This window comes from Penaeus japonicus, unplaced genomic scaffold, assembly GCF_977035675.1.
Source record: "Penaeus japonicus unplaced genomic scaffold, GWHDUDI00000001_assembly GWHDUDI00000042, whole genome shotgun sequence".
Lineage (NCBI taxonomy): Eukaryota > Metazoa > Arthropoda > Malacostraca > Decapoda > Penaeidae > Penaeus > Penaeus japonicus.
Window position 1 is genome coordinate 19285474 of NW_028234444.1, and position 15000 is coordinate 19300473.

The 15000-nt window shown below is 37.6% G+C and overlaps 1 protein-coding gene across 1 annotated transcript in view; it reads left to right on the plus strand.

Moving 5' to 3' along the window:
• LOC122245199 (uncharacterized) overlaps positions 1 to 15000 on the plus strand; it is a 42712-nt gene that overhangs the window by 4747 nt on the left and 22965 nt on the right. The window contains exons 3-10 of the mRNA XM_086534879.1: positions 769 to 867; positions 4402 to 4500; positions 6326 to 6424; positions 11447 to 11718; positions 11839 to 11913; positions 13051 to 13167; positions 13341 to 13466; positions 14007 to 14111. Of these exons, the coding sequence (XP_086391005.1) occupies positions 6379 to 6424; positions 11447 to 11718; positions 11839 to 11913; positions 13051 to 13167; positions 13341 to 13466; positions 14007 to 14111 (741 nt within the window). The 5' untranslated portion in view covers positions 769 to 867; positions 4402 to 4500; positions 6326 to 6378. The remainder of the gene's footprint in view (positions 1 to 768; positions 868 to 4401; positions 4501 to 6325; positions 6425 to 11446; positions 11719 to 11838; positions 11914 to 13050; positions 13168 to 13340; positions 13467 to 14006; positions 14112 to 15000) is intronic.

Below are 15000 nucleotides of genomic sequence, written 5' to 3' on the forward strand. Positions count from 1 at the left end.
TTATTATTATTGTTATCATTATAGCCATCACGATTATTGTATATATCAATATATAAACATATATCAATATATATATATATCAATATATATATATATATATATATCAATATATATATATATATCAATATATATATATATATATATATATATATATATATATATATATATATATATATATATATATATATATATATATATATATATTTATAAATAATGATAACAATTACAATAATCATTACAGCAATGTCAAAAACCAGAATTCTATAATTGATAAATAATTATCGAATGTTCATTTTTTTTTTTTTTACAATTGTCATCCTCATTAACATTACAATCTCAGTACAAATTCTAATAATGGTGATGAATCTTACTCACATAATATTTTTCATTCTTAATTACATTCCACTTTTCATTTCATTTCAATTTTCATTCTCACTATCAGTCATCATGTTCTCATAATCATTTGCAATGATTATCTTTTCCTTCTCATTTCTATGCTTTCTTGCAATTTTCATTCTCATGAACATTCTTATTATCATCCGCATTTTCATTATTATTCTCAATATTCATGCTATTCCTTGACTTTATCCTTATCATCCTAATCAGCTTTATCAATCACATTCTTAAAAATAGTCTCATTCTCACTCACATTCACCTTCTTGTTGTTATTCTCACTCACAATTTTACCTTCGCATTGTGATCCTCACTTCTCTTCTCGTGCCCATTACCCATGAACAGACGTTTAACACAAGCGTCTTCCTACCTCAGGTTGGACTCCCTTACACTGGGCTTCACTGAACGGCCATGATTCTGTTGCAAGGACGCTCCTCGAGAAGGGCGGAGAAGTGAACGCCAAGACTAAGAATGGTGAGGCGATTGGAAAGCGAATGACGTCATGAAGGCGCCAGAAGAAGTTTGCTTTTGTTTCTTTTCCCATTTTTGTTTACGTGAAATGTATAATAATTATTGTTATAATTCAATATTGGAACCTCCCTGATCATTCATTATTTACTTTATTGATTTTTTTTTTCATTTTTATATTCATATTGTCTATTAATGACTTTTTGTCTCATTTTTAATGTTATGATTATTGCTTTTGTAACAGTATTCATCCTTAACATTAATATTACATTAACATTAACATTACGAACATTTAACAACATTATCATGGCAATTATTATAATAACATTCACTTTATTATATGGCATCCACAGAAGTAATTTCTTTTTTGTTATTTCCATCATTTTGGTATTTTTCATATGCTTTTTACGTCCATTTTACATATTTTTTCCATTATTGATTTTGTTTTCCTTTTTATTTCTATTAGTGTTATGTGTTATTTATATTCATATTGCCATTATTATTATTAGTGTTATATTTATAACAGTTATTTGGAATATTCTTACTATTATCATTATCAATATCATTATGATAACTATAGTTATTATGATTAGGATGGTATTTTAAATCATTCTTGTTATTATTTGACATTATTATATTTTTTCTATTATTATCATTGTTTGTAAACGGAGATATTACTATCCTCCTCCTCCTCCTCCTCCTCCTCCTCCTCCTCATCATCATCATCATCATCATCATCATCATCATCATCATCATCAGCGGTCCGATTTAAATTACTGTTATTGTTTTATTGCTGCTGCTATTATCATTACTCCTATTATCATATGTTATCCTTATTTCTATCTTGATCCTGTTGTTCTTGTTCTCCTACATGCTTTTGTTAGTGTTGTTGTTGTAAGGTCTTTATCAGATATATTACCGTGTTGGTAAATCATGATGGTAATGACAATGAGGATAATGGAAGAAAGTAATGACAACAAAGCAACAACCATAATGATGATAGCGATAAGTTTCATAATGTTAATGATGACAATGATGATACAAAAATATTGATGATAAAGTAATCATCGATGATAATGTTGATGATAACACTTTCATGATAATAACCAAAAATGATGGTAATGATATAATGATAATGTCAGGGGTTCTTTTAAATGTCTTACCTATATCTTATATAGTCCTCAGGGTGATTAACTGATTCAGGGAAAACAAAAATAACATTTTGTTTCTAGCAATATATTCACAAATATATTGAATTATACACACAAAATTGAACCTTTTTCAAAGTGGAGGTTGTAATGAAATTATACCCTCTTAATCTAATGAATATATAATTATAGCTACAGTATCACACAAAAAAGAAGGTTTTAAATACATATCGAATGTAATATACTTACAATCAAAATTATAGGAATTACCTACCAAAGGTGCACACAGGTTCGTAGATCGGAGCTAAGTGACCGGTCGTAGTCGGGTCCTCACCGACCACGACTACGGAGGTCTCGAAGGAGGCGTCGGATTCGTGGTTCGGGGGAACCAACGAAATGGTTCACTCAGCCCAACTACACCCACACACACACCCAGCAACCGATATCGCCAGACGGAAACCACCACCGAAACCCTTTACAGTTAATGATATTGATGATGATGATGATGGGAAAATTATCATCATATGTTATCCTTCTTCTCATTATTTTTATTTTGGTGATCCTGTTGTTCTTGTTCTCCTACATGCTTTTTTTTTTTTTTTTGGTGCTATTGTTGCGAGGTCTTTATCTGTTATATTACCGTGTTGTTAAATCATGATGGTAATGACAACGGGGATAATAGAGATAGTAATGGCAACGAAAACAATAATAATAAGCATGATAATGATAATGGAATATTTGATAATGATGATAGTGATAAGGAAATCATCCATGGTAATCTTGATGATAACACTATAATGATAATAATTGTGTCAATAATAGTTGTGATATAATGATGATAATGGTAATAGTAATTGTGATAATGATGAGAATGATACTATTAATAGTAGTAATGGTGGAAATGATATTGATAATGATAATAATTATTATTCTTCCCATGATTATCAATATTACTATTATTATTATTATCACATTATTACTATTATTATTATCATTATTATCGTTCTTATCTTTATCATTATCATAAATATTATCATTATTGTTAGAATTGTCAATATTATCATTATTATTATTACTATAATTTTTATTGTTATTATTTTTGTCATTTTTTATCATTATTGTTATCATTATAGCCATCATGATTATTGTTATCCTTATTATTATCTTCATATATATATATATATATATATATATATATATATATATATATATATATATATAATGATAACAATTACAATAATCATTACAGCAATGTCAAAAACCAGAATTCTATAATTGATAAATAATTATCAAATGTTCATTTTTTTTTTACAATTGTCATTCTCATTAACATTACAATCTCAGTACAAATTCTAATAATGGTGATAATTCTTACTCACATAATATTTTTCATTCTTAATTACATTCCACTTTTCATTTCATTTCAATTTTCATTCTCACTATCAGTCATCATGTTCTCATAATCATTTGCAATGATTATCTTTTCCATCTCACTTCTATGCCTTCTTGCAATTTTCATTCTTATGAACATTCTTATTATCATCCGCATTTTCATTATTATTCTCGATATTCATGCTATTCCTTGACTTTATCCTTATCATCCTAATCAGCTTTATCAATCACATTCTTATAAATAGTCTCATTCTCACTCACATTCACCTTCTTGTTGTTATTCTCACTCGCAGTTAAGGCGCTGTCACACTAGCCTATTTTCCGTTGTTTTTATTCGTCAATTTTCAGAAACTGTCAACTTTTTGAGGCGCGCAGTGTACACTAGGAGCCATCGGCTTAGTAATGCGATACTCGCATCGCATTTGTAAACAATGGCGCCGAACAAGCGATAGTGCGCGGTTATGCTAGACTTTAGCAGTTTTAGCAGATGCTGAGCGTAACAAGAAAAAACAATAAAATATTTTAATTCAAGTATTCTTCTGAAGGGCCTGTGTCCATCCACAGTCCATTGTGTTTCAAAACTGGAGGAAAAATAGCGCGCTCTGCGGCTGACGGATGTAAACAATGAAGTCGTGCACTTAAAACAAATTTTATCTATGAAAATAAAATTTAGATTTACAGATTTCTCTTTGTCAATTTTAAGCTATTAATAAGAAAAGTAAATTTCATTATATTTGAATATTATTAATGATTTAAAACAAATATGAACATTTAAAAATATAGTTCTTGATTTGATTACGCTTGGCCAATAAGACGACGGGAATGTTTCGCGCGGAAACTCGGAATTATCGTCTGACTAGAAAGATGCCAATTCGCTCAAAAATTGACGGAAAAGTGACTAGTATGACAGCGCCTTTACCTTCGCATTGTGATCCTCACTTCTCTTCTCATGTTCATTACCCATGAACAGACGTTTAACACAAGCGTCTTCCTACCTCAGGTTGGACTCCCTTACACTGGGCTTCACTGAACGGCCATGATTCTGTTGCAAGGACGCTCCTCGAGAAGGGCGGAGAAGTGAACGCCAAGACTAAGAATGGTAAGGCGATTGGAAAGCGAATGACGTCATGAAGGCGCCAGAAGAAGTTTGCTTTTGTTTCTTTTCCCATTTTTGTTTTTCATTTCTATATTCATATTGTCTATTAATGACTTTTTGTCTTATTTTTAATGTTATGATTATTGCTTTTGTAACAGTATTCATCCTTAACATTAATATTACATTAACATTCACATTATGAACATTTAATAATAACATTATCATGGCAATTATTATAATAACATTCACTTTATTATATGGCATCCACAGAAGTAATTTATTTTTTGTTATTTCCATCATTTTGGTATTTTTCATATGCTTTTTACGTCCTTTTTTACACCTTTTTTTCATTATTGATTTTGTTTTCCTTTTTATTTCTATTAGTGTTATGTGTTATCTATATTCATATTGCCATTATTATTATTAGTGTTATATTTATAACATTTATTTGGAATATTCTTACTATTATCATTATCAACATCATTATGATAACTGTAGTTATCATGATTATGATGGTATTTTAAATCATTCTTGTTATTATTTGACACTATTTTTTTTTTTTTTTATTATTATCATTGTTTGTAAACGGAGATATTACTATCCTCCTCCTCCTCCTCCTCCTCCTCCTCATCATCATCATCATCATCAGCGGTCCGATTTAAATTACTGTTATTGTTTTATTGCTGCTGCTATTATCATTACTCCTATTATCATATGTTATCCTTATTTCTATCTAATGAATATATAATTATAGCTACAGTATCACACACAAAAGAAGGTTTTAAATACATATCGAATGTAATATACTTACAATCAAAATTATAGGAATTACCTACCAAAGGTGCACACAGGTTCGTAGATCGGAGCTAAGTGACCGGTCGTAGTCGGGTCCTCACCGACCACGACTACGGAGGTCTCGAAGGAGGCGTCGGATTCGTGGTTCGGGGGAACCGACGAAATGGTTCACTCAGCCCAACAACACCCACACACACACCCAGCAACCGATATCGCCAGATGGAAACCACCACCGAAACCCTTTACAGTTAATGATATTGATGATGATGATGATGGGAAGGTGGATAATGATAGTAGTGATAGTAATGATGGCAATAACGTTTAACGATAATGATAATCATTACTATATGGATATTTCAAATATTAATCATGAATAGTTATGAAAATATTATAAATCATAGTTATTATATGTGATAATGATTATCATTATTCCCATTAATTCTCAATATTGTTCTTATTACTGTTAAATATATATATATATATATATATATATATATATATATATATATATATATATATATATATATGCATTATTACTATCCTAATTGTTATTGTCATTACTAATATTATTATTATTATCATTAAAATTGTTCTTACTTTATTTTTATTACCGTAATTATTGTTATTATTATAATGGTCTTCATTAATATAATGATAATAATGTTAATTTCATTGATTATTATAGTAATAACTAAAAACACAATCATACTGATAGATAATTATGGAATATTAATTTTCATTGTAATTTTCCTTATCATTATCATTTGCAATTATTTTCTTTTCCTTCTCATTTCTATGCCTTTTTTTATCATTCTTATTTTCGTCATTCTTTTTATTCGTTGCATTCTTATTAATGTTCCATACATTCATATTATTCCTTCCCCTTAACCTTATCATCCTAATCATCTTCATTTATCACACTCTCAAAATTAGTCTCATTCTCACTCACATTCACCTTCGCATTGTCATCATTTCCCCTCTCACGCTCATTACTCACGAACAGACGTTTAACACAAGCTTCCTCCTCCCTCAGGTTGGACTCCCTTGCACTGTGCTTCCCGGGACGGTCATGAAGCTCTTGTGAAGATGCTCCTCGAGAAGGGCGGAGAAGTGAACGCCAAGGCTAAGCATGGTAAGGCGATTGGAAAGCGAATGACGTCATGAAGGTGTCAGAAGAAATTTGCTTTTCTTTCTTTTCTCTTATTTGATATTGTAGAAAATTATAACAATTATTGTTAGAATTTAATGAGAACACCTTTATCATCAGCTTTCCTTAATTCATTATTACTCATTATTCTATTCTATTCATGCATAATTTATGTTTCATTTGTTTATTTGTCATTATCTTAAAGACGTTCGTGATTACTAAACATTTATATATATATATATATATATATATATATATATATATATATATATATATATATATATATACATTTTTTTTTTCTTTTTTTTATTATCATCATAAGGATTTTCTTTGGTGTAAATGTCATTATTTATCTTATGTTTTTTTCATTATTGATATTATTCTTAATTTCACTCTTATCTTTTATGTATTATTAATGTTTTTTTTTATAATTAGAATCATCAGTTTATTTATCTTTATTATTCCGGTTATTGTTATCCTCATTGTAGTTATTATGACTGTAATAATGACAATGCTAATTCTTTCAATAATCATTTTTAACATTTTCAATATCATCATCGTTATCATTCTAGAAAATATGAATATCATCCTCCTCATCAATCAGTATCCTTATCCTCATGATCCTCCTCCTCCTCTTCCTCATTATCATCCTCATCATCATCCTCAGCAATAATGGTTCTATTCATATTAGTGTTATTGTCTTATTGCTATTACGAAAACAAAGTTATTTCCAATTTGCACAATTCAGAGAAGTTCACTTTTCACAACTTATTTTACAAAATAACTCCTGCATATAAAGTTGAATTTGCTAAGTATAAAGAAAAACATATCCAAATGAAATATCAAAAATATAAGTTCATATGAGGAAAATGTCTCCTTGTCACTGCTCCAGTCAGTGCTACTGTCGCTCTGAACTTCCACACCACTTATACCACCACGTCAATTTTTTACACGCGCGCTCAGTGAGGAACTCATCAAGGAGTTGTCGGACACCGAGACCGATTATGTCGACGTCGTTGACGACACAGACTTAATGGACTCATATTAGCACAATGGCTTCTAATCTAAGCATACTGCAGTGGAATATCAACAGCTTTTCCTCAAGGAATGCCCTTCTCCACGCGATCGTGCGATCTCGGAACATTGACGTTGTCATGCTCCAGGAGACCCTAACAGGGGGATCTGTTCGCTTCTCGGGATATCATCCCTTTGTGCTGCCGAGTACGCAAGGCACCAGAGGTTTGATTACCCTTGTGAAGTCGACTATCCCCTGCTCCTTGATTGCCGATCCTGTGCAGTGTGGAGAAGGCGTCGAATTCCTTGCCGTTGAGATCCATTTGGCCGGGGGTCCCCTCAAGCTGTACAATGTGTATAGCAGGCCAAAATGTAGGAGCTTAGGAGATTAGTGAAATGTGTGCTGCTGCGGCACACAAGCCAATTCTCATAGGGGGAGACTTCAATGCCCACCACCCCATCTTGGCTCCCACTCGGAGTCGTGATGCGGTAGGATACCACATAGCCGAGGTGCTTGAGTCGTGCCCCAAGATTGCTCTTCTCAACAGCCAGGAGCCTACGCACGTTGGCGGGGGTCCTTGAGCTTACCTTTGTCACTGCGGCCCTGGTCGAGAGAATTAGTTGGTCTGTGGACAACACTGCCACGAGCGATCACAATGGGATAGTCACCACAATCTTGAACGCTTGCCCGGCACCCGTGCCCCGGCACAATCCTCGATGGAAGGTGGACACTGGACAGGGCCAACTGGAAAGCTTTCCAGCAGGCCCTGGCCAGGTGCCTCAGAACCAGTGACTTCTCACTTAACGATAATGTGGATATACTTGAGGCCAGACTAGTAAATGCCATAGACGAGGCAGGAAACTGCTAAGAGGGTAAAACAGGAATAGTGGCTGGAGTGGTGTGAGTCCTTTGGCCACCAAACCTCCCTTTCAGAGCTGTGGAACCGTATCAGACTGGCCACAAATCGCTCAGCCCCCAGAAAGACCCACCATGACCCGCGGTCGGAGGCGGAGAGACTGGCACTCGAGTTCTCAACTAGAACAAGTAGCGCCGGCCTACCAGCAGAGTTGCCAGGGCATGCCAAGAGGAACTGCTTCCAGGCAGGCATGCCCTCATCAGAGAAAAGGCAGTCGAGCCTGATGATGCAGATGCCATGTTCTCTCTGAGGGAATTACAGCGGACATATAAGACCAGTTCCCGGTCATCCCCGGGTTGTGATGGGATCTCCTACCCCATCATTTCCCACCTAGGACATGAAGGTGAGCTTGCATTCTTGCATCTCATCAACAAGTCCTGGGAGACTTCCTCGCTACCACCGTGCTGGAAGAGGGCTGACATAGTTCCCATCCCTAAACCAAAGGAGCCGGGACGGTACTGTCCCATCTCTTTACTCAGCTGTCTGGAAAAGACGGCAGAGAGAATGGTACTGAACCAGCTCCAATGGAAGTTGGGACCTCCACATGAACACTTACATGGGTTCACAAGTGGTAAGAGCACTGCTCACAGAATGGCCACCTAACTGAGCACTGTCAGCAACACCAGCTCTGTCATTGTCTTCCTGGACCTGGAGAAGGCTTTTGAACTGGCAAGCCCACTCGCCATTCAAGAGGTCCTGATCTACAAGGGAATCAAAATCAGACTGCTTGCCTGGATTGGTGACTATTTTCGGGACAGAACTGCCAGAGTGAAGTTCCAAGGTCACCTTTCCAGGCATTTGCCCCTGGAGAATGGCACTCCACAAGGGGGGTCCTTAGCCCGGCCCTGTTTAACACCCTCATGTTAAGCATCCTCGGCATTCCACTCCCAGCGGGGTGCAAGATCATTTCATATGCATATGATCCTGCAATTACCTCTACTGGGAAACGAATTGAGAACCTAACTAGAAAGGCCCAGCGTTGTCTGGACCTAATGTCTGAGGAATGCCGCAGAGTCGGGCTCAAGATATCAACAGCCAAATCGAAGGCAATGGCACTGAAGCACAATGTCCGCGACCAAAGACTGCGAGTCCAATGGTTAGAACTATAGTGGGTTCACGTCTTCCAATACTTGGGGGTATGGGTTGATGAGAACCTCACCTTCTGCTCTGAGATTAAATATCTCCTAGACCGTACCAAGGCAAGACTCTCTGTCATGAGAGCTCTGTCAGGGTGGCGCTTAGGGGTTGAGCACTGTATACTAAGATCCTTCTATGTGCACGCTGTCTGTCCCTTTTTGGACTACGCCTCCGTTGCCCTGATCACAGTCAAGCCTGGATTCAGGAAAAGGCTTGACATCATGCAAAACGAGGCCGCCAGGATTATTCTGGGTGCCCCTGGGTGGACTATGGTTACCAACCTCCTTTTGGAGGCCAATCTTTTCCCCCTGGACACCCGGATTGATCAGATGGCGGCCCAGTTCTTTGCTAAAATTTTACAGTCCCCGCCGGGCTCGCAGCTAAGACAAAAGGTGCAACGTTGGCTTGCACAGAACCACGAATTCTTTGCTAACAACACCTGGCTGTATCACACAGCCAGGGTGCTGATATGCTTTGAGCTCAAGGAGACACTACTTGTTAAGGACCTCCCCCACCCTAACTATGTCACAGCCCCGCCGTGGGCACGAGTTTTCTGTCATGAGCCTGTCAAGGAGAAAGACAGTACTCACCACCTCTGTTAAGGGATGAGGCAGAGAGGAATATCGCAGCAATCACTCCGCCGGGTAGTAAAACCTCTTTCACGGATGGTTCTGTAGACCCCATCACCCGCACTGCCGGCGCCGGTTTTGCAGCAAGGGGTATAACAAGAGCTATGCGGGTATCTGACAATGCCTCCTCGCTCCAGGCAGAGGCAGTCGCTATTATGGGAGCCCTAGCCCATGCAGCCCATACGGACGGGCATGTTGTCATACATACAGATTCTAGGGCCGCCATTGACAGCCTACAACAAAGCACGCCCCTTGAAAATGTTTATCTTCTGACCACAATTCTTACCATTGCTCAGAGAATCCTGGATCAGGGTAGACGCATTGTCATCAACTGGATTCCGAGACGACAGCCGCCGGAATCCTGTCTCTTGCCCCCTGGCAACTGGAGCGCCTACAGGCAATCCGACCGCCACGGTAAACATTCAGTTATGATGATCAGATCAGTCTGGACTTATAGCTGGCAGAGGGCGGGCCGCCTCGTCCATATAGCCCGGGCGAAGCGACGTCTTCGCAAATATCTCTGAACTGAAGTGAACTACTCTTTATCACTTCATTGTCTGTACAATTCTCCTTCTCCCACACTTTATAATCTTCTCAGTCCTTTTCATCTTCATGCACATCATTTATTATCATTAGGGTCTCACTAATGAGTTTTCCTAACTAATTACTGATATCATTGATTACATAAAAACTATTGTCACTATGATTTTTATTTTAGAATATCATTTGTTAATTTCATTATTATCTTCAAGGATGCTATATTGCTTTATAACTACCTCTAGTATACTTTAACAATTGTCATTCTTTTTGTTATTCATACTGATATTCTTTTAATGGTTTATCTTTATCATTGTTATAATCTTAACAATTATTGTAATTCAGTTTATCTTACCTAGTGTTATCGTTTTCCTGAATTCATAATATTTTAGAAGGGAAGGCAATGATGTGCATTTATCAAATATCGCAATATTGATTTCAGATCTTTCTAATGTCATTATTTCCAATAGCTCTATCACTTTCATTCGTATTTCTTATAATTCTCTCTAATCCTTTTCTTCCTATTCTCATTTTCGTCATCTTTAATATTATTGTCATATTTCATCATATATCTTGATATATGTTATATATTCTTAAATATGTATCATATCTTTATTATCATAGTCATATCTCGCTTATCATCATTACATTCACATCTCACATCTGAACAAAAATTGCATAAAAATGAAAATAAGAAAATAAAAAATTCGTTAGCGGTTCCTTAAAGAGCAACTTTTAACAAGGACAGGTTTTACAGTCAAGTTTACCTTCAGGATGGATGGCTATGCACTTGGCAGCTTGGAATGGACACATGGCGGCGCTGGAAGTCCTTCGGGAGGGCGGGGCCGACGTGGACGCTGCTGATGATGGCGGCGACACGCCCCTCCACAAAGCAACTTTACGAGGACATCTCTACACTATGTTCACGTTGATGAACTTCGGGGCTTCCATGTACAAGAAGAATAAGGGAGGAAGGACTCCGCAGGACTTGATGCGGAAATCTTTCTCCAGCGGCGGCATGGAACTTTTCCAAAGCGTGTCCATGGTAATAGACTTTGTTGCTCAGACTCTGCTCCTTCCTCTGTCACCATTGATCTGCATCATGGTCAGTGCCATGGTCGCAAAATCACATTGCAGTAATCTGTTGAATCGTAATTACTTTCAGACACACGTGGTGCAAGGGTGGATTGCGACTGAGAAGGAAAGGATCAAGGTACAAAGAAAAATCAAGGTGTTGAAGGTGAGTTTTTGTAAAGAAAAAAAAAAATCAAAATAATGATGAAAAGATAGAGAAAGATCTGGAATGACAGAAAATACAGCTAACCTTTCTAAAACCATTATGAATTTTCCTTTTGGTGTGGACTGGAGATGTCCAGAGAGCAAGACAGTCAAACAGACAGGCAGCCATTTATAGATCAGGAGAGACGGGGTGAACTTGGGAAGTATTTGGGACGAAATGCAAAGCAAAATGTAAGGTTTTGGTGACAGGTAATCCTTTATAAATATTTGATCCGCGTGATTCTTTTATGAGACCATTCTCCTTCTCTCGTGGTTATCGGCTTTCCCTCCATCCACCGACAGTGTGAGGAGGGAGATGACCTCTCCCTTTCATGGGCGAAACAATAATGATATGCATGCCACATCCTTCTTCAGAAACAACATGAGCAGAAAAAGCGAGAGATTAGTAGGATAATGAACAAGGAGAGAGAGAGAGAGAAAGAGAGAGAGAGAGAGAGAGAGAGAGAGAGAGAGAGAGAAATAGAGAAAGAGAGAGTGAGAGAGAGAGACAGAGAGAGCGGGGAAATGTTAGAGAGGAAGTTCATTTCGTTTGTCTTTCCGAGCACTTGTCCAGAAGCAGCATGAGCAGAAAGAGCGAGAGATCAGTGCGAATCTGCAGAAAATCAGAGACCTAAAGGAAGACCAGAGGAAGAAGGAAGAGGAGAATGTATCACTCAAGGTATGCACAGGAGAGAGGAAGAAAGAGGGACGAAATGAAGGAGAGAATGGAGGAGGGGAGAGGGACAGATATAGTACAAGAGTTAAGAAAGAGGAGAGTTAGAGCGAGAAAGCATTGTATTATTAGTAGCTTGTTGCCTGGAGAACCTGGCATTTCCTGAATATATCCTTGTAGGTCTGAACCTCAACTATTCCAAAGAGGTTGCAGGATTTGTGTAAATGAAAATGCAACGTTATGAGCTATTTTCTTTGCTTCCGTAATGCGTTGGCTTCTTTCTAAAACTGATTTTATTTGTGGAAACGAGATTACTGCTGGGTGGTGCGATTCCACTTCCTTTGCCTATGAAGCTAGGCTCATTGCCTTAAGCTCTTTAGGACAGAGGCAGCCCTACAGAGTTGAATTTTCTTACATGATATGCAGGAGGAGCAAGGACGGGAGAAGAGTAGGATGGAGACTGCGGTGATTAATCTACAGACGGTAAACAGCGAACTGAAGGATATCCTACGTGTCAGAGAAAGGGAGATCAGAGAGCTACAGGTAAGAGGAAAAGCTTCCGAAATGTGTTACCTCCTTTTTAAAACCGATTTTATTTGTTGAAGCGACATTACTGCTTGGTCGTGGAATTCTACTTCCTCTGCCTATGCTGCCTTATTTTTTTCTTCAAGCCCTTTAGGACAGAGGCAGCCCTACAGAGTTGAATTTTCTTACAGGATATGCAGGAGGAGCAAGGACGGGAGAAGAGTAGGATGGAGACTGCGGTGATTAATCTACAGACGGTAAACAGCGAACTGAAGGATATCCTACGTGTCAGAGAAATGGAGATCAGAGAGCTACAGGTAAGAGGAAAAGCTTCCGAAATGTGATAACAGCGGCATTCGCTCCTTGGATCCGCCTCAGTGCTAAGCCGGTAGTAAATCAGCATTCACCCAATAGTCCTAAAATAAGAAAGCCACAAACCTAATAATAAGCCATAACCACCAGATTACCATTGCCATACATCATACCTCTATATCATCATCGCTCTGCAGAAATCCAGCACACAGGAGAAACATAACATGCCTTAATTTTTAATCTACAAAAATTGTCAGCAGCCGATTTAACGTAGTGTGACCCACAACTCGGGACCGTCACACTCCTCAAACAATATGATGTCTGCTCGCTCTGCTCGTTGCTGCCAAAAGGACCTTATCCCTTGCATAGGCCTACTAGGTTACTTAGCCACATGCAGATAACACTGACGTCACCACCACAACCTCCTCACTTGCACTGATTTACCACAAACCACTCATTTGCACCACTTTGATAATCATCGTTTAAGATAGCATGACAAGCCCCTTAGGACAGACACATTCCTGCTGTGATGTTTTCTCTTACAGGATATGCAGGAGGAGCAAGGACAGGAGAGGAGTGGGACGGAGACGGAAAACAGCGAACTGAAGGATGTCCTGCGTCTCAGAGAGATGGAGATCAGAGAGACTGAAGTAAGGCGAGACACAATGAAGGAGAAGTATTGTACTCACACATGTATTCCTAAATGCCATGACAGTCTTTTTCCTTCACAGAAACATCACACGGATACGAAAGTGAGGAGGATGTTAATGCTTGTGATTTATCTTGCATTGCACTGAGGGTGATAATGATTCTGAGAATTAACTTCAAGGATGATATTAGTTTTTTTAATGTAAATGCCGCTGCACTGAAGGTGATATTAAAGCTAAGTCAAACATCCATTGCACTGAGGATGATGATGATGCTTAAAATGTAACTTCTATTGCGCTGAACGTGATATTGATGCTTCAAAAGTTGATTTATAATCAAAGTGCAGCAGAGGGGATGGGAAGGTTGGGGGGAGATAGGTTGAGAGAAAGGAATGTTGGTTGAAATGGATTTAAAAAAGGGAAGGGTAGGGGAAAGATATGTCGAGAAAAAGGGAGGTTGGGAGACAGATAGAATAACAGAGAGATCGGTTGAGAAAATGGGAGGTTGAGTGAAAGATAGATTAGGAGACAGGAAGGTTGGGGGAAAGATAGGTTGAGAGAATGGAAGGTTGGGAGACAGATAGAATAATAAATAGATCGGTTGAGAGAATGGGAGGTTAAGTGAAAGATAGATTACAAGAAAGAAAGGTTGGGAGAAAGATAGGCTGAGAGACAGATAGAATAATAAATAGATCGGTTGAGAGAATGGAAGGCTGGGAGAAAGAAAGTTAGAGAGAATGGAAGGCTGGGGGGAAGATAGATTAAGGGAGAGAAAAGTTAGGAGACAGATAAAAAGATAGAAAGGTCGGTTAAGAGAAAGATAGAAAGATAGGATGGTAGAAAAATAGATTGAAAGAAAGATAGCTAAATTTGGATAAAGACTCAACAAACC